The sequence below is a fragment of the Chelon labrosus genome (assembly GCF_963514085.1).
Source record: "Chelon labrosus genome assembly, chromosome: 5".
Classification (NCBI taxonomy): Eukaryota; Metazoa; Chordata; class Actinopteri; order Mugiliformes; family Mugilidae; genus Chelon; species Chelon labrosus.
Genome location: NC_140341.1, coordinates 1,961,916 through 1,988,199, shown reverse-complemented (window position 1 = coordinate 1,988,199; position 26,284 = coordinate 1,961,916). Strand labels below are relative to the sequence as shown.

Here is a 26,284-nt window from a genome sequence, read left to right as displayed (position 1 = left end):
GCTCCATCGTATCTTAAAGACCTCATTGTACCAGATCATCCCAACAGATCACTTCCATCTCAAAGTTCAGGCCTACTTGTGGTTAAGCTATCAGGCTCCTCTCCTGTGGAACCAGCTCCCAGTTTGGGTTCAGGAGGCAGACACCTTCTCTACTTTTAAGGTCAGGACTAAGACTTTCCTTTTTGATCAAGCTTATAGTTAGAGCTGGACTGAACCATCCCTTAGTTATGCTGCTATAGGCCTAGGCTGCTGTTCTGAACTCCCTCCTCTTTGAAAACAAAAAATGTTTAAATCTAGAAACTCTGAAAGTATCCAACACAGTTAACAGCTGACTGGATCTGTATCACATTTAACTGTGGTTGACTAATGATAAGATAAACCCAGGAAAACGTCCCTTTAGTTGGAGCATGTGGTGGATTATCAGGTTCAGGTTGACATATGTGAATCTTCTAAACACCAAACAGCGGATCACTGACTCCACCTAGAGGCTGATGTTTTTCCAGACGCAGAGTCAGAGACGTTAATGAATCTCCAGCAAAGACTTTATTTCTCTTCAGGATTCCACATGAACAAACAGCAGCCAGCTAAAAAAAACAACAGTACAACCTGACTGAATGTGATGGAAATAACCATCACTGATTGAAGTGAAATTAACTCAAAAAAATAAAAGCATTAAATGACAATAAATAATGAAGCAAACCTGTGATTATTAAGAACTAATTATGAACTCTATAAAAGGCAGGCTTAATGGTGTGGTTTCTTCCTCTCTTGGCTCCTTTAATGTTGTTTTTCCATCTGTGTCACAGCTGAAGAAAACTCAAAACAAAAACACTCGAACGTTCCTTCAGACTTATTGGAGGCTGCAGCGTTAGTTTCACATGCATAAAGATGCACTTCTACTAACATAGTGAAATAGCTTCTCTTTCTGCAGAGCAAATCCAGCTGATTAAACATTAAATCCACAAACTTATCTTATTATTCAGATAGAGATAAATGTAAACACTGCGTAGAAGGCAAATGAATGCATGCACATTATCTATGTAAAAAGAAATCTAAAAAAGACACATATTCAGTTAGTGGACCGCCAGCATGTATGTGGAACTGTGAAGGCCCAGGCCGTTGAGGGGTGAGAAGTGAGGGAGGTCTTCGTAGCCCAGGAGCTGGCGGGTGGCGGACTCCCAGCTCTGACCGAACTCCAGCCGGCTGTAAATGGAGGGGTACTGACGGTCAGCCCAGCAGACCCAGTCCACCGCCGTCTTCACCCTCTGCCACCTCTGAGGCCTGGAAGAAAAACTCGTTTTTTTAAACTGTCTTTACGCAGAGTGTTTCTCTGACTGATTAGCATTTATTTATTTACTCTTGATTGTGGACACTGTGGTATTTTGCAGTTAGTGGATTTCAGGTTCAGACTCAGCTGGTGTCTTTTTAGGGACGCTCGCTCACGCTGCCGTGTCTCCTGGACTAACCTGGGCTCAGAGTGCTCCAGACGGAAGAGGCTGCCGAGCAGTTTGCCCTCGTCCAGCTTCTCCAGCCTCATCAGCTGCAGAACCAGGAGAGTCGCCACCAGCCTCAGGATGTCTGCATGAGCCTTCGCCCCTAAACCACAAACACAAGCATGCACAGATGTTTTTAAGATCGGGGACGGACGCTTGTTGATTTGGTCATCTTCAAAAAAACAGACTGGTGTTGGTGGGCTCCAGTCTCTTTTGACAGGGTTGCGTTGCTAAACCCCGTTCCCTCTGTGGAGGCCTGAGTCTGGTTGGAAGAGTTCTCACCTAGAGACCGGATGCCTTTGTTTTTCAGGAACACGTTGACAAAGATGTCCACGTTGACGTCAATGAGTTCACCCAGTTCCTCAGTCAGCTCCCAGTAGCCCTCCTGGAACACACACATATCACCGTCACGTCACGGTCAGAGTCAAGGGCCGAAGGAAAAGGAAGGACAGGAGACAGGTCAGACGTTATCATCTCATTTTTAACAGCGTCTTCAGAGATAAACTGGTGATGGTGCAGTCACTCTGTGTGGTACAGCTGGGGAAAAGACGCTGACCATGGCATCTGTCTTCCAGACCTCATTGTACCAACAGATCACTTTCATCTCATAGTTCAGGCTTAGTTGTGGTTCCTAGAGTTTCTTAAGCAGAATAGCATGTAGAGCCTTCAGCTACCAGGCTCCTTTATTGAGGAAGCAGCTCCAGGTTTGGGTCCAGGACCATTAGTTATGCTGCTATAGGCCTAGGCCTAATCTGAGGTCCTGGCCTCATCAACCGGTCCATTGTTCATGTCTTATAGTTCTCCGTTCTTCTCCGTTCAACTCCGTTAGACGACTATTGTCACTGACAGTTTGATGTCCCTGAGCTCTGGTTGATTCCTGTAACAGTAACTTCATCAGCTCTCTGTAAACACACTAAACATTCATCAGCAGTGTGTTGTGTAACATGCATCAGCTGCATCTCGGACTCTTGCTTTCATCACGTTTGCATGTCCCATGTCTGTCTTGATCAGATGTCTGCATCATCGTGCTCCTCTCTAATTCCTGTCTCTACACAGTCGGCCTCAAGCAGATGTTCCCTCCCATATGAGCCGTCTCAGTTCTGCTCTAAGGGTTTGAGGCTCTAGGTTCTGTAAAGCGTCCGGGGACGATTTGAATAGTTCATCAATCTTTATGAATAAAAATAAACTGAATCTTAACTGTGGTGCTCTTTAAGGGAGGTACCCAAATGAAGCTGCACATCTGGAGTCTAATAGGCTCTGATACTGATGTCATGCAGGCATTGGTTGGGGTGAAGCAGAAGGGAGGGGAAGAGAGAATCAGAAACATTTAATTTGAGCGTCTGTCTGGAAAAAAACACCTCGCAACCCAAATATCAGCATAGCTCCACTCATGCACGAGTGAAACTACAGAATATCTGTGCTTTGGAGAAAAATGGCAGCTACATACACTCAGCAAGAAAATTGAAAGGTTTAGTCTGATGCCTTTGTCTTACTTCTATAAAAACATCTGGAGTCAAATAGGCTCTGATACTGATACGACCCTAAAGCAAACGAGTGGTTTCTCTCACTGATGATGATGATGATGGTGATGATGAGGAAGAAGAGGAGGAGGAGGAGGAGGAGGAGGAGGAGGAGGAGGAGGAGGAGAAGCTACATTTTGTTTGATTGTCTGTGTGGAAATGTAAAAAAAAAAAACAACATCTCACCGAATGCTGCATCTGGAAGATCCTTATCCATTTGCGATTCAGGGTTGGTTGTGGACCTTCGAACGACCTCCGGAGCCTTCAGCAATGCAGAATTTAAAGTGTTCAGTTAACAGATAGCTGGGTTTATTTAAAGAGATGTGTTAAAGGGAAACTGAAGAACTGTTTCAGGACTCACCTAAGTTCACTTTCACGTTCCCTCCAAGCAGCTTTCAAGGGCTTGCGTCTTATGTTTCTTTCTACATAAGCCTGAGATTCACCTGGCAAGAAGTTGGGACTCGGGGGGTAATTGAATAGGCGCTGACGGGCGGTGTAATCGGTTAAGTCGTTCAGGGCCTGTCCGCAATAGGGCTCTTGGAGACACTGCTCTTCCTCATACTCATCAGGAACAGATAAAGGGGCATCTTCATCCACTGATCTTGAGAAACTGACCGCTGCAGCACTCACACCAGCTTGAACAGGTAAAGGCACGCTGCTGCCAAACAGACCACCAAATGTAAATCCTGAATCCTGTGATTCTCCCCCAACTATTGACGGAGGTGCAGCTGCAGGTGCAGCGCTGGACGAAAAGGACAGAGGGAAAGGCACTGATGATTTACAAGCCAGAGGCACCTCTGCAGCATGCCTCCTGGCTACAGCAACTAAAGGCATTCCTCTGACTAACGGACGGCCCAATTTTAATTCTGATTGTGATTCACTCCAAACTGATGACAGACGAGCAGCTCCAGGTACAGCGCTGAAAGAAAAGTCCTGATAGGAATCCTCTACTGTATTACTGGGCTCAACATCCACCTGAGGCATCACTACAGAAGCCATGCAACATATAGAACTGAAACTCCTCCTGGTTTTCTTCGCTGACTCACTGGTTGATGGTAGCATGGACTCTGTAGGAAGGCTAGGAGCGCCAGAAAGAGGAGGAGGAGGAGGAGGAGGAGGAGGAAGAGACATAGGAGGAGGAGGAATGTGAGGAGGAGGAGGAAGACCAAAAAGAAGATGAGGAGGAGGAGGAGGAAGAGACTGACTCTGGGCACTGCTGAGGGACGATAACTATAAATGAGAGAAAAACAAAAAGAAAAATGTGTTAATATCTGAGCAAATCCTTTCCTTAAAAGCTTTTATATATAATTACTTGTTGCATCTGCTGTCCCTCCAAACCATCCCAACGCTTCAATCTGTGTGTGAAAGGACTAACCCCTCCGCGACGTGGAAAGCTACCCATACGCAGAGGAATGTGCTGTTTCTAGACCACAGAGACAAAAGCAGCCGTCAGTAAACCACAAGTACATTTGCTCATTCAGTTACATTTTAGTGAAGCACATGCAGGAGACGTCGAGTCAGTATGATCAATAACTGAGCAAATCAACAATCAGGAATGAACAGAGAACCATAGTACGGCACTGCTCTATGTTTTTCTTGTTTGTCGCATCTGTTGTTAATCCAGAACATCCAGATATGTCAGTCTGTGTGTGAAAGGACTAACCTCTGGGACCTCATCACTGGAAGCACCGAAGCCCAACATCTATACCACAGAGACAAACACAGCCATTAGCACAGCAAACAAGCAAACGGAAAAATAACATGTGATGCTAATTTAAATGAAATGAACAGAGAACTGTGGACGGCACTGCTCCGTCTGTTTAAGATTTGTTTCTTGCATCTGCCGTCCGTCCAGAAATGCTTCAGTCTGTTTGTGAAAGGACTAACTTCAGCAAGGGAAGGCAAAGCGCTGACTGGGGTTTCTATGAAGCTTCCATAGGCTATTTCCTACACAACAGAGACAAACACAGCTATGAGTGAACCACCAGTAAATCTGCTCATTAAACTGTATTTCTGTGAAGAGCTAAACAGATAAACAATAACTATAAGACACAGAGACAAAAGCATCAAAGGCATCAGCACAACAAAAGGAACTAGGAGTTAGTTTTGTCGCATCTGTTGTCTCTCAAAGACACAAAACGCTTCATTTGCATGTGAAAGGACTAACCATTCCAGCGGGAGGGAGGATGTAAACATCGTCGCGGCTTCCTTCCTACACCACAGAGACAAACACAGCTAAGAGTGAACCACCAGTAAATCTGCTCATTAAATTTCATTTTTGTGAAGAACAAAACAGATAATCATTAACTATAAGACACAGAGACAAAAGCATCAAAGGCATCAGCACAACAAAAGGAACTAGGAGTAAGTTTATCAAGTAAATATATCTGTTCGTCACATCTGTTGTCTCTAAAAGACACCAAGCGGTGAAAGGACTAACCACGTCAGAGGGGGGGCTGGAGTAGTCATCTTCAGAGCTTCCTTCCTGCACCACAGAGACAAACACAGCTATGAGTGAACCACCAGTAAATCTGCTCATTAAACTGTATTTTTGTGAAGCACAAAACAGATAATCAATAAAACATTAATCAACAGAAACCTTTCAAAGTTAATAAACAGAGGATAATATTTTACACTGTTCATAAAAAAACAGCATCAAAAATAACAAAGGACTAACCTCAGACTCAGAATCATAACGTGGACATGCCTGTAGTACAGAGACAAAAGCAGCTGTCAGTAAACCACAAGTAGACATTGAGTCAATCCATGACTGCACAAATACACCCTGATCAGCCACAACATTATGACCACCAACAGGAGAAGTGAATAACTTTTAAACCATCTTGTGACAGTTCAATGTTCTGCTGGGAAACTTCTGGACCTGGCATTCATTGGTGTGGATGTTACTCAGACATGTAGCACCCACCTAGACCAGACCAGGCACCCCCACCCCATAGCAATGACACTCCTTGATGGCAGCAGCCATCCCCAGCAGGATGCAGCCTGACACAGACACACACACGGAGAACAGCACAAGGTGTTGACCTGGCCTCCAAATTCACTAGATCCCAAACTGATCAAGTATCTGTGGGATGATCCACAGAGGCCCCTCCCCTCAAAGGCCCCCCCACTAACAACAGGACACCCTCAGAAGGCCCATGTCCATTCTCTGATGAGTCACCTACACTATATTAGGAAGGTGGTCATAATGTTATGCCTGATGATCGGTGTATGTGTGTGTGTATATATATATATATATATATACAGTCATGGAAAAAATTATTAGACCACCCTTGTTTTCTTCAATTTCCTGTTCATGTTAATGCCTGGTACAACTAAAGGTACATTTGTTTGGACAAATATAATGAAAACAACAAAAATAGCTCATGAGAGTTTAATTTAAGAGCTGATATCTAGCCATTTTTCATGGTTTTCTTGATAATAACCAAAATCACTTAAGTTCTTACATCAATAGCTATGGCACTGTTCTGCCAAAAGCAGTGCTTTTAGGCATTATATGTTTTATTTTCTGTCTGTTTTAGTCACATGATACACACAGGAGTTAGTACTTGATTGCATAACCATTGTTTCTGATGACTGTAGCCATGCTCTCCACCAGCTTCTGACATCGTTCTGCTGTCACAGCAGCCCATTCCTGTTGCACAAATTCAAACAAATTTGCTTTGTTTTTGGGGCTTGTGGTTCTCCATTTTGAGTTTGATGATTTTCCGCAGGTTTAAATCTGGTGATTGAGCAGGTCAAGGCATGGTTCGAATGTTCTGGTTCTCCATCCAGGTCTTAATTGACCTTGCCGTGTGACAGGGACATTGTCTTGTTGGAAAATCCAGTCATTCGAGGCAGGAAAGAGTTTTCCAGCTGATGGAAGAAGACTGTTTTCAACAGTAGCCCTGTACGTGACCTGGCTCATTCGCCCTTCACACAACAGCCTTTGCCCTGTTCCACCCATACTGAAACGACCCCAGATCATCACTGATCCACCCCCATGTTTTACTGTAAGGGCAAAACAGTCTGGTTTGTAGGCTTCTCCGGGGTTCCTCCTAACCAGTAAGTTGGCATCAACTCAAAATTGGATTCATCATTGAAGAGAACTTTAGCCCAATCATCAACAGTCCAATCCTTGTGATTCCCAGCAAAGAGTAACCGGGCCTTCCTCTGCCTTTCGTTGATGAAGGGCTTCTTCCGTGCCCTGTGTGACTTCAGACCAGCTTCAAGAAGTCGGTTTCGAACTGTCCTTGCCGAACAAGTCACATTTCTCGACAGTGCCCACTCATTTTTGACGATGATTCTTGACACAGGAACGGATGAGTGCACGGTCATCTCGCGGGGTATAAAGACGTTTCCTGCCTCGACCAGCTAGCAATTTGGTAGCACCATGTTTGGCTTGTTTTTTCTTGGTGTAATGAACAGTTTCTCGGAGATCTTCAGTTTTTTGGCTCCTGTCTCTCACTCATGCCAATTTCCAGCAGTGCCAAGATGGCTGCCTTTGTGGCTTCACATAATTCTTTTGTTTTAGGCATTAAGTGAGAGCTGACAACTTCTGAGTTGTGCTACGGCTTGAATGTAAGCAGGAAACCACTCTCAGTCTTTGCATGTGCAGTGCAGCTTGTGACATGCAATGGCCTCTTATATACCCTGGGAATACAATTAAGCTTAAGCATGTCAAACGGGACATGAAGTATTATGTAGTCAGCTGCATTTGTTGTCGTGTTCATTGTATTCTTCAGGTAATACACCTTTAGTTGTACCAGGCATTAAAATGAACAAGAAATTGAAGAAAGCAAGGGTGGTCTAATAATTTTTTCCATGACTGTGTATATATGACTAACCTTGTTACATATATTGTTACACGTCAACATTGTGGCCTTCATGCTCTACACCACAGAAACACACACATCTATGAGTGAACCACCAGTAAATCTGCTCGTTAAATTTCATTTTTGTGAAGCATGTGCAGAAAAAATACATAATCAATAAATAAATAAAAAAGAAAATCAACAATAACCCATCAAAGCAAATACATAGAGAATTATGTATTACACTGCTCCAAGGACAGATGATGCCAATTTGGGATTTGTTAACATCATTTACACCAGGCACAGGATGCAAAAGTAAACGCTTTAAAATAAATAGCTACATCTCAGTTTGTGTGTGCAAGGACTGACCTTAGCAACCAAAACGTCACCTTCAGACAATGCCTGTAGCACAAAGACAGAAGCAAATGTCATGTAGACACTGAGTGTGCATGATCAACAACTGCAAACCAAACGCCTGTAACAGGACTCACCTCACACACGTCATCATAACAATCCTCCTGTAGCACAGAGATAAAAGCAGCCGTCAGTATGTAGACAATGAGTGTGCATGATCAGCAACTGCAAACCAAACACCTGTAACAGGACTCACCTCATACACATCATCACGAAGATTCTAGCACAGAGATAAAAGCAGCCGTCAGTATGTAGACACAGAGTGTGCATGATCAACAACTGCAAACCAAGTATGTGTAACAGGACTCACCGCATACACATCATCACGAAGATTCTAGCACAGAGATAAAAGCAGCCGTCAGTATGTAGACATTGTGCATGATCAACAACTCCAAACCAAACACCTGTAACAGGACTCACCTCAGACACATCTTCACCACCCTGCTGTAGCACAGAGATAAAAGCAGATGTCAGTATGTAGACACAGAGTGAGCATGATCAACAACTGCTGTGACGGCCACCTGCCACTAGGGCCTGTTGTGTGTTTTCCCTTGTCTTGTCTTCTGTTTCTGCAGGTACCTCAGTGGGCGGGGTTAATCATGAGCAACTGGGAGCACCTGGCCAGTCTCCCAGAGCTTACAAAACCTGGCAGTCATGATCCTCTCTCTCTCTCTCATCTACCACCTGGACTCCAACATGGGTTTTGGTTGTGTTGGCTTTGGCCTGGTTGTTTTGTTTTAACACCTTTCAACACTACACATACACTATCATGCACCCATCAACAGACACACTGATCTTCACATACAAATCTCATTCATTATTATGGGTTCTTTTGGTTTGCTTTAATAAATCGGTTGACCTTTATGTTTAGACCGCGTTTCTTTGTCTTTTTGTCATGGCTTACGAGCCAGGTCGTGACACTGCAAACCAAACACCTGTAACAGGACTCACCTCATACTCATCATCACCAACCACCTGTAGCACAGAGATAAAAGCAGCCGTCAGAGCTCCACAACAGTGAGCTAACGAACAGTGAATTGTATACTGCACTGCTCAAAAGACACATGATGCTAATTTAACATTTGTTAACACTTCAGGTGTTATTTGCTTCAACATGCCCAAGTACGGCATTAAAAACAGAAGCCTTTAAAAATATACAGATATTTATTTGCTTCATGTGTTGCAGCTCCGTGTATGTGTGTGAAAGGACTAACCTCGTTCTCAGGACTAAAACGGACTCTGCATGCCTGTTGCACAGAGATGATAAAAACAGCAACACACGGACATTTGCTCATTAAATTAGATTTTAGTGAAGCACATGCAGGAGACGTTGAGTCAGTATGATCAATAACTGAACAAATCAACAATCAGGAATGAACAGAGAACCATAGTACGGCACTGCTCTATGTTTGTCTTGTTTGTTGCATCTGTTGTTCCTCCAGAACATCCAGATATGTCAGTCTGTGTGTGAAAGGACTAACCTCTGGGATCCCATCACTGAAAGCACCGAAGCCCATGTCCTATACCACAGAGACAAACACAGCCATTAGCACAGCAAACAAGCAAACAGAAAAATAACATGTGATGCTAATTTAAAACGTCTTCCCCTTTTATATGTTTTATCTATTGTTTCAGTGTAAAGAAATATTTGTAGCACTGTAAATTTCATACGGAATCAGATTCGTCATCGCCAGGAAAGCTCATGTAGGAGAGGAAGTCCACGTCTTCCTCTGCGATCAACTTGGGGATGTCTGTGAAATCGTCCTCTGCCTGTTCTGAGTCCTGAATATAAATCAGTAAAAATTTGTATTGAAAGAAAAACCCAACAATGTCACATCTAGAGTTCAAAGCAAGTTGGTGACTTGAACAGAAAAAAAAGAAGAGGCTGTAAATGCACGGACCCTTTCCTCGATAGCCACAAAGCTGGTGAACTGAGACAGGATGGAGAACTCTTTGCTCAACTCGACGATGAAGGACTTCAGCTCCGCTTTCTTACGCTGGAGAGAAAAAATAAACTGTGAAGCTCAAACTGGAGGTCTAAAGCGAGCAGCGCTGCCTTTCATCAGTCACAAACAGACCTCATGTCCAGCTTCACTGTTGTCCAGGTTCCCGTCCTCGTAGTCCCTGATGAGGGCCCTCGCTGTGAGCTTGTGGAGGAACTGAAAACACACAAATCATCATAGTCATCATCACTGCACTGTCCTCACGGTTCATGACGTCCTGCATCAGTATCTGCAGCTGAGGTTAGTTCACTGTCTGAGATAAGAGCAGGACAATCCAGTGTCTGAGGTTAGTTCACTGTCTGTGATAAAAGCAGGACAATCCAGTGTCTGAGGTTAGTTCACTGTCTGTGATAAGAGCAGGACAGTCCAGTGTCTGAGGTTAGTTCACTGTCTGTGATAAAAGCAGGACAATCCAGTGTCTGAGGTTAGTTCACTGTCTGTGATAAGAGCAGGACAGTCCAGTGTCTGAGGTTAGTTCACTGTCTGTGATAAGAGCAGGACAGTCCAGTGTCTGAGGTTAGTTCACTGTCTGTGATAAAAGCAGGACAGTCCAGTGTCTGAGGTTAGTTCACTGTCTGTGATAAGAGCAGGACAGTCCAGTGTCTGAGGTTAGTTCACTGTCTGAGATAAAAGCAGGACAGTCCAGTGTCTGAGGTTAGTTCACTGTCTGTGATAAAAGCAGGACAATCCAGTGTCTGAGGTTAGTTCACTGTCTGTGATAAAAGCAGGACAGTCCAGTGTCTTCTTTCTTTTTACGCATGTACAGTGGGTGGTGTTTGTCAAAGTGTGTCTTCTTACTGTCCCTCTCGTCTTCTGCATCTCAGACGTCGACACCATGGTCCTGAGCTCCTGACCGCTCAAGTTTCCGACGAGGGTCGCCTGTATGACGCATCGATAATCTCAATGTCAGAAAGAACGTGTACATGTTTTTAAAATCGAGGCTCACTCTTGACAACGTGAAGACCTCTGGGACACTGCAATGCACACGTCTAGGTGATTTAGGTTCAGGTTGTAATGGTATAACTGTGTACCTGAGTGCAGTGCGGCACAAAGCCATAAACCAGGGTGTGGCAGTCATTGAACAGAGCATGCAGCTTCTTGGGCGCCTGCACGGGAAGAGGAGCTGTCGGGTTGAACTGCTGCCATTTCACTGACACCGAGCTGCAGCCCGGAGACGCCATGCGCTTCACCTGACGGGCCACCTGCCGCCAGGACACAACAGACAGTTAATCTCATTCTGTGCCATTTTTACAGCTTTACAAGGGTAAAATGGACTGATTACATGTGATTTATCACAGTCTCACCTTCTCTGCCCAGTTGTGTTTGGTTTTTGTGTCGAAGAATTCATAGGCTCCGCCCCCTGCTTGAGCCAGGGCTCTGAGCATGTGCCGGTTGGCTGTTGGACTGAAATGACAAAGAAACATTAAGACCTGCAGGACATGACGGACACTAGACATCTGTTCACACAGTCTGTCTCTATTCCTCTACAGCCAGTTTGTCCTCCTCCTCCTGCTCCTCCCCAACTCCATGTCTTCCTGGTTGTCCAGGACGTCCAGGAGATCCTGTCTCTATCTACTACCGAGTCGAACATCAACTGTCAATCATCATGATGTCACATCCTGTTTTTATAGCGTCAATGACAGACAGAAAAAGACAGAAACCATCCTGGAAAATTATTTCACGTGTACTTTAGTGTTTTATTTTGTCCCAAGTCCCATCCACTAACATAAAGAGGGCGGAGCTTATGACCTATACTTCATCCAGACACCAGGGGGAGCTCCAGACGTCATGGTGTTTCTACAGTCTATGGTCTGACCTGAGGCCGCAGCTGAAGAGCCGGCTGTGCTGAGAGTTGTCTCTGAGCAGCTGCAAGGTGAGCTCGGCGTTCTGGATGTGGCCGTCCGACAGCAGCAGCAGGTTCCGGACGCCGTGGGACGGAGGCAGCAGGCTGAGAGCTCGCAGGGGGCGCCACAGCTCGGTGCTGCCCCCCACTGAGGAGCAGAACTGCAGGGAGGGAGAGGAACCGGGAATAAGTTCGACTTAAACTGAGGACGCGTCAATGAACTGTTGAATGGCTGCGAATGCACCAGTTACATCCAGATAAAACCCAACACGAACACTAATGAAATCACAAACTGTATTACTGTTGTTTATTTTCAACACTTTTAGTTTAGTCATAGAATTCCGTATGTTGTTCTTTGTTTTCTGTTTTTATTTTCTATAAAAGAGCCTCTTGTTGATCATACACAACTGCAACTTTGCATTTAGGGGCGAGCTTGTTATACGACACAACCTCTGGTGTCAGTCCACATGTGGAGGTGGTCTGGGACACATGTGACCTCCTTCCTTTGGTAGTGTGAACACACAATGAGTCCTGGGTCACATTAAAGACCACCTACTCAACAGGGCTGATCTGAGGAAGAGGAGTTTAACTCAGTGGACAACATGAGGGAAGGTGACTCACCTTGATGAAGCGCTCAGCGGTCTGATGAACTTCAGACAGTGGCTTTGCCGTCAGGAAAGCTTCTCTGTGTTCTGAAATGAGAAACACTGCCAGTGAGAAAGTTTAACTGCTGCTGTCATTTCTCACTTTTACTAAATATTTGAGAAACTAAAGAACAGGTTATATTTGATTCATTCCAAGCAGATTTTTTGGACTACCTGTGCTGAAAGGTTTTCAGATGCAGTATTTGTCCACTGGTTGAGATAATTCTAATATTTCATGTAAATGATACTCAGCTAATAATAGATGAAGTGGTGAAACACTCTGGCATGCATCCATGACTAACAGATTACCAGATCCAGAGAAGGGTCTGGTTCAGTTTGCATCATAAAACACATTTCTATTTCTCTTTAACCAAAGTTTCACGACTAAAAGCATCAAACTGACCCGTGCCAAACAAAATGACGTTGAGTCTGACGTTGTTGTTGAGGACTTTGAGGACCTGCAGGGCGATTCTCTGGGCCATGTGGAGAGACTCTCCTCTCATGGACTCAGACGTGTCCAGCAACAGGACGACTTCATCGGCCGCCGAGCCGGAGTCGACCTCAAAGTTCGGGTAGAAAACCAACATGCAGGCCTGGAGGAGAGAGCAAGACGTGGCTGACAAAGACGTTTCAGAATGAGAGGAAGAAAAAGAAAAAGACAGACCTGGCTGTCCTTGTCTGGGTGGTTTTCCACCCACATCCTGGGCAGATGGACCTCAGACAGAGTGATGTTCAGCTGGAAACCGTCCGGACCCAGGACCTCTCCTGGCAGCACGCTGACCACGGCCTTACAGTCCGTTCTCTGTACGATCACAAAACAGCAAAACAGAAAAACTGACTGAACCTGCAAGCAATGAATACTTTCTTTCAGTTACTCTACTTATAATCAAAACCATCAAATATAATAAAAGTCTGCTTAATAATGCCAAGAAATATCATTTGGAAACATCACTGAGGCAGACTTCTGTCTTCATCTCAAGTTCCAGATGAACAAATAAAATATCTCCTGACTTGGAAATGAATCCAGTTACCTTCATCTTGACCTTGTGAGTGATACACTGCAGGCTGGAGATCTCGTAGGGCATCTCCACTGATGCGTCCAAGGTGAACTCTCTGGGAGAAAAGACACGGCACATGAACACAGCGCCTGCAGCTACACAAAGAAAAACTAGAAAGGGCACGACGCAGCGACAAACACTGGTGCAACATCAGTGCATCAGTTTCTCTCGCTTTGTTTTTTGTGACATAAAGAAAAGCCGCATAGTGATTTTATTAGTCAGAACATGAATAAGAAGGACTGGTGGCAGAGTTTGCTTCCTCGGTCCAGATGACTATAGAAAAATATTTTCAAATACACAGAGGGCTCATCTTGAGGAGGTGCAAAGACAACCTGGAGCTGAGCTATTTGCAAAACATAGTACCTGGAAACTTAGGAAAACCCACGAGGAGGGAAAGCTGAACAGATCTAATGAATCAGTTTGAGATCTTTCCACACTTGATCAAGTGTTGCTGTGACATGTTAACCCTAGAACATTAGGGTTGTTGTCTGATTCATGTGGGTCCTTCCGTCTGCTCACTGACGTCATTGAGGGTAGGAGGGTTTCCTGTTTTCTTCTAAAGACAAGTGTTCAGATGATTTTTCACCTGACGTTAGTGTTTGAGTATTAAATCAGATGATGGTAATAACTTATAACCAGATATTTATGACAACAGCTATCATTCTGTCACAGGTTTGGTTAATTAGTTTTACTTCAGCAGTCGCTAGCTACACATGTTCATTCTTTGATACCAGAGCTAGCTAAGAAGTCTTGGACTTTAATTCTTAATTAGTGTAACGCTCATGAATAAATATCATTTAGTGATAATTACCAATGGAGTTCATTTGGTCACAAACATTTTTATGGTCAGCTCATCATTTTAACCCTCTCATAAAGTGCCATTTACTGACTATGTCTCCCACGGTTGTCAGTGATGCAGACAGACTGTGTCTTTACTGGACAAGTCTCACATGTCCCAGGAATGGGTGGAGCCAATTTCAACTTTGTAGATCCATTATTTTTTTCTTCAAGCAGCTATTTGTTAAAGATTCACAATTTTTTTTTGCACATTTTAGAGACTTTTTATATATAAGTCTCCTTTATTTGTTTTATGAGACAGTTTATAGTTTAAAAGTAGTTCAATTTACCATGTACTGTTGTACTTCATTGTTTTTTTTATCAGGTGACATGTACCCGATGTTAGTGATGGTGTTACTGTTTATAACGTTAGTGTTCTAGGGTTAGGGTTGAGCTGAAGCTAATGAATAAAGAGATCAAGGAGAGTAAGGGTCTGGAGTCTCTTCGTTGGGAACTTATTATGCTCCTGCAAAGATTTGTCTCATAATGACGTCCAAACGTTACCAGACTCATATCATCATCTTACCGACTAACAGCTGAGTCAGGCTACAGCCAACGTATTGCTGTGGGAGAGCCAGCTACTATAAAACCAGAGTAGAGAAGTCAAACTACTACTAATAAATCAAGTTTGTATTTGCTCCACAGTCTGATGTTCCTTTGATTCGCCATAGATGGAAAACGTAAGCTGCATTAGAGTAGTCTGGATGAGTCACGGAGCTCACCTACTGCCGGCTTCCTCGTCAGTCACACACACCTTCTCCACGGTAACCTGTTGACAGAACCAAATCACTAAGAACACAGCTGGCCTCGGGTCACTATGTCTCCTCAGACGACAGATTCATACAAAGAGGGCTTGATGAAGTCCTTCTCTGGTCAATATCTTCTTTACCTGCGTGGTCTGGTTGAGCGCCGCGCTCTCCTGCCACGGAGCCACGCTCCCGGGGAGGGAGAAGAGGATACTGCCGTCCCTGACCATCAGCTCGGACACATAGGTGATTTTGATGAGGACGGTGGCGCCGGGCGGAAGGTTGCCCACGCTGATGGTGAACACGTCCTGCAGGGAGAACAAACATTACAAGTGTTCTGACGTAGCGAGCGATCGGTAAGAGGGTAGAGATGGACGGACATACCGGGGCGTCCTGGTCCATGAGGTAGGCTCCGTGGCCTTTCTCTATAGCCTGCTTGTACTCCTTGCGAGCTGTCTCCTTTTCCTTCACCTGAGACACAAACACACACAAGATACAGAGTTAATCTGTATTATAAACACTCTATATATTCTTTTGTTATCCTTTTTACTGACTGTAATTCCTCCTGTTCCTGTCTGTCTATAATGATGGTTACCAGATTTCCCGTGGCTCTATCCCTCTATCTATCCATCCACCCATCTAACTTTATATCTTTTGTCCCTCACCACATTAAGCCACGCCCCTAACGATGTGATTGGCCCAGCAGATTACAACTTAACTGTCAGTGATGCCAAACTGCTGATAATCTACTTTAAACACTAAAACATAATCAGCAGGAAAACCGCGTTACCTGTCCGACCACATGCTTCCCGTTGATGAAAGCCTCAAATCCACACACGGCTGCAGAGTCATCCAGAGGGAACACATACTTTGCTTCGATGGCTTCAGAGCTCTGATTGGTGTATTTCTGGAAAATGATGACCTAGAGAGGGACGACAGACACGCGCTGTCAGGCCTCCGCCTTGAGATGCCAGCCAGCAAACATCGGACAACAACAGACAAAAGAAGAGAACATCATTTACAGCCGCTTCTTTTTCACCTGAGAGAGCAGATCCATCAGTTTGCACTTCACGTGGACGGCCTGCAGAGGGAGCTGCTGACCAGAGCTGTTCAACAGTCCAGGCTTCACGTTGTCCAGAGGGTTTGTGACGTGTTCCACGCCATCATCCTCTGAACCAAAGTCTACAGAGAGAGAGAGAGAGTTTCTGCAGTTATGTGACTGATTGTTATTTCACTTAGATGACATAGTTTAAAATCACACAAGCAAAAGAGGCGCAGGAACATTTTAAGTGACACAAAGTGGACCATGCTGTAAAAGGCTGTGCATACAAATATGGTCTGTAGTGCAAAATAAAAAATAAATAAAGAGTTTTCGTGCTAAACAAGTAAGTGTAGAAGAAGAAGTAGTTTCCATCAGTCAGTGATTTCTAATCTTTGTCTAAACGGAGCACGGACATGACTCTGGATCAATATTCAGATGGAATTTTAGACTTTCTGAATCAGGAGAAGAACCAGGTTTATTTAGAGCTGAACACAATGATCCATGGACCAGAGAGACCTGGACCAGTGGTCACCATGGAGACTGCCTCCTGGACCAGTGGAGTCACCAGTAGCCGGCCCATGGATTCGAACCGGTGACCTTCTTGCTGTGAGGCATCAGTGCTAACCACCTCGCCACTGTGCATAATCAAAATACTCAAAATACATCTGTTTTTATGTTTTTGAATTGTTGAACTTAAATCACGTTAGTAGAAAGAAAATTAGGTCTAATTAACTTTCTCTTTTTTTTTTTTGTTTTAGGCTACAGAATAAAAGATTGTTTTAGGATTAAAAATAAATTCAATTAAATAAAAAATTCCAGTTTCGGTTTCTGCACAGACAGCTCACCTTGGCCGGACGGGGGCAGGCACAGCTCGTCTGTCTTGGTGATGTCAGGACTGAAGTCCTTCCGTAGGTCTCCCTCGATGCTGAACTGAACCACATACTTCAGCTTCACCTGGTCAGTGCTGTAGACCACATACTCATCATCCTGGAGAACACAGTGATATAGAACAGATGTTAGGCCTGAACAATCGAGAACGAAAATAACATCAGAGACACTTTTATTCTCACCTCAAAGTCAGACCGAGCGTTGGCGGTGTGGCGGACCCCGTGCATGCTGTGGTGTCCCTCGGGAGGCTGGGTCAGGGTGGCGTCTCTCTGGCGGACGTCCCTGCACCGTCCCAACGCCACGTCACACACCAGCAGCAGCCGAGAGCCGTCCATCACGCTGGGTTTGGAGTATTTCAAACTGGTGCTGTGGACGGAAGGACGGTGGAGGACACAATCAGGTTTCCTAACCTTGATTTACCAACACCAAGGGCTCACTGGCTGTTTTATCTGAAATTGGGTTTCATGATTTTAAAGTGTTTTTAAAAGTTACAGTAACTCACGTTGTTTTTTTTGTTTTTTTGTTTTTTAATGGAACATGCAGATAAACCCACCGTCTGTATTTTCAGGCTGTCCACTAACCTCATGGCGTCACTAAAGTAGATTCCACTGCCCAGATTGCCAACGTCTGTTCTCTCTATCCCATGAAGCTCCACTCCAACGCGGGGCAGCAGCAGGCCGCTAAGAAGACAAAGAGAGAGAGCAAAAACACTGAGCTGAGAAACAAATCGTTTAGCTCAGAGAGGAGATGCAGAGCTACTGCGTCAAATACTGATGAACTGATTTAAATTATGCTCCAAAGCTGCTGCAGCAAATATGAAAGAAGTGAAGGTTAAAACACATAGCATGCTTTGAATATTTGTTTAGATATTGTCTGGACTGTTAAGTGTGTACAATACATGTTACATGGCAGCATGGTTGTTAAGAGATCAGATTTAAGAAAGTCCCACCAACCGGCTCCTAGCATGCTATGAACGCTGGCGTCAGCAGCCGAGCATTTATCTACATATCGGAGCGAGATTAGTGTCCATGTAAAAGCAGGAAGTGTGTTTTAGGTAGAAACACGTCCTTCATCTTTCATTTCCTGTCTGATAGTCGATGGTTTGAGTATTCTCTTCGTGGGTGTTTAATCTCACCGGGACAGGATCCCAACAAAGTTTGTGGGGCTGGACGAATGCAGAAGAGGCTTAATGTTCCCGAGCTCGCTCTTAAAGGTCTGAAGCTCCACTCCTCTGCTGACGCGCATGATCTGCTGGATCTGCACCTTGCTGCAACACACCGATGGAAACATGGCAACATATAAACACCGGTATATTTGTAGGTGTAAGGACGGGATTTACATTAAGATTTGAATGGGGTCTCTATGTTATTTCTAACAATAATGAGCAGATTCAAGTACCTGTTCTGCAGCAGATCGCTCACAGCCTTAAACTCGGAGCTGCCGGAGGGAACGGGCTCGATGCTGCACCTCAGGGCGCGATACTTCCCCACGCAGGACGTCATGGAGTTCCTCAGAGTCATCTCACTCACGTTCAGAAGGTCTCTGATTAACTTGACAAACAGAAAAGATTGTGTTCATGTTAGTCTGAGGCAAAGACTCCACGGAAAGTCTGTGTAGACAGTCTGTATGGGACGAACATAGAGGAGACAGTGGAGGAGAGGACAGACAAAACGTTTTATCTAAACTCTAATGTGTTGATTGGACGCTCTGTACTAATTCAATACTATTAATCTGCACTCAGTGTTTTTATTTCTGGAATCTGGTCCAATTTTTTGAAGCTTCTTAATTTCCTTTATGCATTGCATCATGGGACATCAACAGGACACATTCTTGCTCAGCAGAATCAGTTTAAATGTAAAACTCTCTTTCAAAGCGAGGATATGAACATGGTTCTTTATGTGTCTATCTGCAGGATAACGACCGTTGTGTTAGTTTACTCTGTGGGACACTGGGTGAGATCGCTCTGATAAAATAACTGTGTCAGCCTTTATCAACATGAGACCTTAGACTGGGTGGATGACTGTAGCTCCATGTCACAAAGAGGAGGGTCATCAGCAGGGTTTTCTCTTTTGCTTCCACCTTTTTAGCATTGTGCATTCTCATTGGTTAGATGTGTGTGTGTGATTTATGCTGCAGCGCATGAAGCTCAAACCTGCACAGATGCCTGCAACACATCGGCTCGTATCCATGTGCATTACCTGACACAGGTCCAATTTCTGAGAGATGAGTTTGGCATCGGGACGTAAGACTTTCATTTTGTGCGGCAGCAGGGTGTAAACCTCCCCCAGGAGAGAAACCGCCGTCTCATAGTCGTTCTCCCTCAGCTTCTTCTGGGCCTGAAGCAACAAGCCCTCCACCCTGCTCACCTACAAACAGAGCACAGACGGAACTCTAGTGAGCTGACATCATGAGACCGACTCTGAGTCGGGCTGCAGCTGATGTTTCCTGGAACAATCCACAGTGAAATCTTTACGTCGTTGAGGCTGAGTTTGTCGATGGGAACGCTGAGGACGTCGCCAAGACAACCGAGGGCCTCGGTCCACAGCAGCTCCACAAACACGGACACTTCCTCAGATAAGCGTCCTGCTTTCAGCTTCTCCTCCAGAAGAAGCTGTCAGTTAAATAAAGCACATGTTAATCAGTCAGAACAGGCAAAGTCTCACTATTTTATGCAGTTCACTGCAGGAATCAAGACATTCTGGCATCTTAGACCTTAGATCTTAAACCAGTTGGAAGTAGCCCAATAAACATCTGAAAGAGCTACGAACCCAAGAGACATGAGAGCATACTGTATAAATAAAAAGGAGATGAGAGGTTTATGTAAAATAAGAAAATAAGATCTCATGTGAGGGACCGAGCAGAACTCTGACAAACCATCAGCATAGTAAGTGAAAGCTATCTAAGCCTTCAGAAATACAGAAAGTCTTATTGTATTGCTCTCAATGTAAATCCTTTATCAAGCTACAATGAAAAAACACAGTTGAGATCAAAGAGAGGGAGTTTTCTCGTTGCTGAGACTCAGCAGAGTGTATGATCTGTTTAAGTCTGACCTCCTTGAGGGGGGCAGAACCCAGGTCCTTGGTCTCTGGGGGGACATGGGTCCTAATCTGCAGGCCTGCAGCCTCCAGGGAGTCTCTGAGGGCCTGGTACACCTCCACAGCTTCCTCTGAGGTGGACGGAAACACCAGCATGTCCCTCACCGCCGCCTTCTGTTAGCACAAACACAGGTATGAGTTTTATTCAAGTTCTTCTTCCCAGATTTTTATCACTTGTTCTTTTGATGGAGCCAAAACTGAGTTACTCTGACATGAACGTCTGGTTTCACTGGACGGGTCAATGTGCTACGATGTTCTAAATGTTGTAATATGGTTGCACATTTTAGACTTCTCCAATCAAGGATAAAAAAAAGTCACATTTCGCTTGTTTATTTGACTTACATTAAAAACGTTTGGTCAAAATTTTGCATGAGAGGAAAGTGAAAACAGTTTTTATACCTATATTGGTTTCAGTTTACTTTTACGGCATACTATAACAGAACGTGTGTTTTAGGCCGAAGGGAGAAACAAAGGTTGAGAAACAAAAGGTTTAAAGTAGGGGCTGAAAAAAATAACACAAATTCCTTTTAGTGCCGTTCTGTTATTACGACCTCGACCCAAACTTCATCATTTGGGAATCAGGAGGAGATCGAAGCAGCAGTAACGCTGTGAAAAGCAAGCAGAATATAAAGTGCTGTTGTAGTAAATGACTGCAGAGGGCAGTGATTTACGCAGTGAGGCGTGTAGCAGCAAAACTGCCAAAACTTTAAATCCCTTTAAAGTCCAGTCACATGCTTCTCTGGACAAGTTATCTGTGATTACTGTGGATGTGAAGATTTCTGGAGCTTTCTGAGCAGAGCAAAGTTGCAAGAGAGCTGAAAACAGAAACAGCCCCAGTTTAAACAGGTCCTACAAAATCTAAAAAGCAACAAGTAATTCTGACAGGAGACGGCACAAATAAAGACAGAGTGGGGAAAAGAAACAGCGCTATGACGCATGTGCAGCCACAACACATTTCAGTCAAAGCTGAGCTGCAGCACAACGGTAAAGCCTTCATACCTCGGCTCCTGCATCCTCCTTCAGGTACCTGACCACCCGATACTGCCGTCCGTTCTCTCTGGTGGAACTCTGCAGCTCCAGCACAAACCAGCTGCTGCTGTTTCTCTGCAGTGAAACACGTGAAATCATGTAGCGACAGTCCTTCCAGCGCTAGAGTCGTACAAAGAATGAATACAACGAAGAGCCGCTTCACCTTTTTATAGATCGAATACTTGGCCACTTGAAAACGATTAGGGAACGATGGAAGTCTGGAATCAGCTTCAGAGTAGATCCTGTGAAATGTAACGACAAATGAGCAAAGGTGTTGTTGTTTTCTGATTTGCAGAAAATCCTGAACTCTGATTTAAGTTCATTCCAGTTGTTGTAGCAGCATGTGACAGAGATATGAAAGCAGAGTCTGGAGCTTTGAGGTATTATATTACGACATATCTTGACTGAGGAACTGGGAACATTAGCACAAGTCTATTAATAAAATAAATAATAAATGACACCAGGGGCCTCATGTACAAAGACTTGTGTGGATTTCCTTCTAAAACGTGGCGTCTGCTCAGATCCAGAAGCACATTTCCTTTGTACATCCCAATCAATGTGGAATTGAGGCACATGTTGTAACTGACCCGTCCCTGTCCACGCCCCCATTTAAATACGCTGTCCTCCAGCATAAACAATAAACGTAAGAGGAGTGTGAGGCCAGACAATGTTGGTTACTTGCATTTGTGCATCACATATTCAATTCAATTCAATTTTATTTATATAGCGTCAATAACAATACAAATCGTCTCAAGACGCTTTACAAAAACCCGTCCTGAAACCCCCAGAACAGCCTGAAGGCAACGGTGGCAGGAAAAACTCCCTTTTAACAGGAAGAAACCTCCAGCAGAACCCAGCTCATATGGAGGGACCCATCTGCCTAAGGCCAGCCGGGTACAGACAGAAGAAAGAGAGAAGAGAACAGCAAGATAAACATCCATCTGTCATAGATACACATATCTGACTATGATCTGTACATTGATCGAATGAAAATGTTTCCTGTTGACATTTACTAACTCATCATGTGATGGTTCTTTTATATCAATGTGTGTCCAGTCCATAGCTCTGATTACATTCAGAAAACCGTCTCTCGCTGCAAACTGCTCTTTAATGTTGACCTGTTCAGATGCATTGTGGGTATTTGATATACCTGGCTGACATGAGGATAACTCCGTCCCACACGGCTGGCATGGCTCTGCTCAGGGTCGATTGGTCGGACTAATAGTTTTCGCATTTCTGACAGTTTCCCAGCATCACCTCTAAGTGTCTCCAGAGGATCAACATCTGTAGAAGTCAGCGTACGCCAGACATGATGTTGGCGTGAGGCACGTACATGTTCATGGTCATTTCACTCTTAATACGTCTGAACTTTTCCGTGAACAAGAACGTACGGAACGTTTTGAGGCCCCTGGTCACCTAGGATGGATGTTAATGTTAATGTGAGTTCTGAACGGGGCCAGAGAACCTTCCCAGACTACATCGTCCTCCAGGGATAACGTGACTCTTTTCTCACCTCAACTTTTCCAAGACATTCCCACTCTTCTGCGGAGCCTCGTTCCTCAGAGACGTCTCATCCACCACTTTGATCACAGACACTTAAAAAAACACAAGGACAAGACAGGACACATTAACACCACCCAGTGAACACACTAGTCTTTAATCATGACTACACACTGGAGGTAAAGGCCTGAAGAAAATCTGTGCCGCGGTTCAGCAGTGCACACACCCCATGAGCAAACACACCCTCTATCTGAACTCAACACTCCTGCAGAAGATTGTGCGGTTAAACCTGAAGAATGCGTCCATTTCATCCAAAAGGCCACTTATCAACATGTGTGTTGACGAGATAAGAAACAGAAGATTGTGTCTGAGCTGGAGCTGGGTGCAGCTCTGGTTTAGACTTCAGAGTAAAGTGCACAAACCAAACTTTCCACATGGTTTTGTTTGTGTTTTTAGTAAGTTTTCATCTTGAAACCATCAGCTGCATCTGCTCGGACTGACCTTGACGTGGGTGTGGAGTCTTCCTCGGTGAGGAGAACGGAGGAGGAAGAAGAGGAAGGGATGAAGCGGAGGAAGTGTCCAGCTTGAATTCGTCCACAGGCAGACGGACTCCTCTCTCCACACAGCTGTACACGTAATCCACTCCGACCACAGGGATCTGGTGCTTGTGGACGCTGCGCAGCCTGTTGGAGCTCAGGTTGGCCACATCGCTGGTCACGACCAGAGAGCACTGTGGGAAACGTAGGCAGAAATACATGCACAGTGAGGGGGGGGTGGGTGGGTGGGTGGGGGAGGTTGCAGACTGCAGCGAAACAACAAGCGATGGCGCCGTGGATCTCTGACCTGTTTATTGACCACAAAGACAACGTTGCCCCCGTTGTCCGTCACCGCTGAGCGAAGCTTCTTCTTCTCCTTGTACGATAAATATTTCAGCTCCAGCAGCACGGAGCAGTTCTCAAACAGAGCCATGACTGTGAGAGGAGAGGACAGAAGAGATACCAGCGCTGCTTTTAGTTTGTGTCATCCTAATGTGCTCAGCTGGTGTGCAGCCAGAATGACTATATAAAAAAAAGACAACACGAAAGAAGAAGAATTTTAAAGTGTTAACACTTTTGTTTAGCAGGTAAATGCAAATTAAGACACATTTCAGAAAACCTGGAATACAGCTCATAATGTAAAAGATAAACTAGGGACGTTTTGGGACAATATCTGATTGTTTTATGTTAAACTTGGACGCTCTGATCTGTACTCCTGGAATCTCAGAGGAAGTTTTTAAATTAAAATGCGTCCACTGTTTTTGCTTTCTTGCAGGAAACAATTAAAAACACACACACACTAAACACTTTTTGACTTTTCTTTAACAACAGATGTGGTTTATGAACTATGAAATATCTGCAGAGAAAATGTTTAAAATGAATTAGGTCAAGCAGAAAAGTTGAAATGATTTGTTATCTGTTGTGTGTAACTGTGCTGAGTAATAAACAGAAATGTTTCTTTAAGTTCCTGTAGTTTACAGACAGGTAGGGTCTGGATGCGGAAGTAAATCTCCAAAACAATAAAAAATAAATAAATAAATAAAAATCGTTGGGGTACAAAGCGAAAGCACGTTTTTTTAAATATACATTTATAATTAAAAAAAATAAGAAGCTAAAATGCCAAGACATAGTTTATGAAATGGTTTATGACAGCGCGTCTTCACTTCAAATAAACGAGTCTCCTTCTACTTCTTAACTTAAATAAATAAATATTACATCAGACGCGTTGTTAACTAACATCTGGATAAAATAATAAAAAAGAAATAAATAAGAGGTTTACTTTACTGTCAACACCCAGAGACGACTCCTGCAGCTGCTGTCAGGAAGCAGAGGCCGACATGAACACTACCTGTACGGTTAGCTTAGCATCAAGCTAACGGCACCGAGCCACAGACAGTACAATGCTTCCGGTGTTATTGTGCTTTCAAAATAAAAGTCCTCGACGCACCGAGGCCTCGTTTACCTTGAACTTTAGATAGATAGATAGATAGATAGATAGATAGATAGACAGATAGATGGATGGATGGATAGAAAGCTCTTAGTCTATTAACAGTATTTTCTGATTTACTTAGTGACAAAGAGAGAAATCTCAAGATTTAGGGTTAGGGGCATGGGTGCAGATCCCGGGGGGAGATGGGGGGGGACATCAGTGGGGACAGGGGACCTCAATTTCTGAAAAACATGAACTGTCTCCCCCAATAAAAATAACCTAAATTATTCGAAATTCACACTGTTGGCTGTTTAGGACAAATAAACAAGAAAGGTTAGCACAATAAATGATTCCCTGTGCAGTACTTTTTGAATGATATGGCGAGCCTCTCCGTAGTTGTGATTTATGGTGGTATGGTAGCAGTTGCACACCGGCAAAAAAGTCCTTACATCGGATCTACAACCCTGGTTAGGGGATCCCGTCTGTAAAAACCTTTGACCTTTCACTTGCTGACAAAAGGAAAGACGAGTTTTTAACTCCAGTTAGAGTTTAGATGAATTTTCTTTTGTAAATGTGAATGAACACATATTTAACAGTATAATACGTTACTGCAGGGAGCCCGTCGTGTAACCGATGACAAGGACATTTTCTTATACTTATGTCGTTTTACCTTCAGATTACTCTTTAAAAATCACCTTATTGTTCTTATGTTCAACCTGGACCCTCTAGTTTATTCTCCTCAAGTCTCAGAGGAGGTTCTAAATTAAAATCTGTTCAGAAGCCACGGTTTCCTCTACAGGGAAACAAAAAGAAGAAACAGACACATGAAGCAGACTGGCCGACTGGTTCCTTTCTGTGTGTAGTCTGCATGTTCTCCCTGTGTCTGCGTGGGTTCTCTCCAGGTTCTCCAGCTTCCTCCCACCTCCCAGGTGTGAGTGTCTCTCTGTGTTAGCCCTGTGATAGACTGGAGACCTGTCCAGGGTGGACCCCACCTCTAGACCAATGACAGCTGGGATAGGCTCCAGCAGACCCCCGCGACCCTTAACAGGACTAAGCAGTTACAGAAGATGAATGAATCAATGAATGAATATTCAAGCATCATTTTAAGATCAAATTCCAGTTCCTGACTTTGAAATGAGATTTTTGAGAAGCGGAAGTAGGTTCAATGTGAGTGAGTTTATCTTGATAGACTGATTCATGCGCAAGTTCCAGTCAATCACATGGGCTGCTCTGTTACACACACAGAGTAATGCTGCCCTTTCCTGGACAAATACAAGTACTACAATAACACGCACTCACACTCACTAACACCTAACCCTAACTTCATTAATATTTGCCCTGAAAACAAGTCGTAATCGGTTTTGGTATAACATGCTGAGTGATGTCTATCTGT

The 26,284-nt window shown here is 44.1% G+C and overlaps 1 protein-coding gene across 5 annotated transcripts; it reads right to left on the bottom strand.

Moving 5' to 3' along the window:
- Positions 1 to 524: 524 nt before the first annotated feature.
- Positions 525 to 24,815, bottom strand: LOC311488648 (protein mono-ADP-ribosyltransferase PARP4-like). 5 transcript variants are annotated; one of them, XM_084545463.1, is made up of 49 exons: positions 24,742 to 24,815; positions 23,770 to 23,897; positions 23,428 to 23,656; positions 22,940 to 23,021; positions 21,590 to 21,668; positions 21,397 to 21,501; positions 20,353 to 20,511; positions 19,776 to 19,913; positions 19,501 to 19,668; positions 18,701 to 18,852; positions 18,438 to 18,569; positions 17,884 to 17,982; positions 17,485 to 17,668; positions 17,260 to 17,401; positions 16,412 to 16,554; positions 16,163 to 16,294; positions 15,757 to 15,843; positions 15,516 to 15,680; positions 15,349 to 15,395; positions 13,763 to 13,844; positions 13,396 to 13,533; positions 13,135 to 13,324; positions 12,709 to 12,779; positions 12,061 to 12,248; positions 11,549 to 11,648; positions 11,276 to 11,446; positions 11,043 to 11,123; positions 10,320 to 10,400; positions 10,143 to 10,238; positions 9,913 to 10,023; positions 9,723 to 9,761; positions 9,456 to 9,488; positions 9,193 to 9,216; positions 8,662 to 8,685; positions 8,552 to 8,575; positions 8,438 to 8,461; positions 8,319 to 8,345; positions 8,197 to 8,229; positions 5,691 to 5,720; positions 5,454 to 5,498; positions 5,181 to 5,225; positions 4,901 to 4,960; positions 4,677 to 4,715; positions 4,326 to 4,436; positions 3,375 to 4,243; positions 3,200 to 3,275; positions 1,776 to 1,878; positions 1,467 to 1,596; positions 525 to 1,281 (listed from the first exon to the last, which is right to left on the bottom strand). In XM_084545463.1, exons 2-49 carry the CDS (start codon positions 23,893 to 23,895, stop codon positions 1,074 to 1,076), a joined length of 5,622 nt encoding a protein of 1,873 aa, XP_084401589.1. In that variant the 5' UTR covers positions 23,896 to 23,897; positions 24,742 to 24,815; the 3' UTR covers positions 525 to 1,073. The 5 variants fall into 5 exon arrangements, with proteins under 5 accessions (XP_084401589.1, XP_084401592.1, XP_084401591.1 ...); XM_084545466.1 differs by having other exon boundaries at positions 4,389 to 4,436; XM_084545465.1 differs by having other exon boundaries at positions 8,662 to 8,682.
- Positions 24,816 to 26,284: the final 1,469 nt, after the last annotated feature.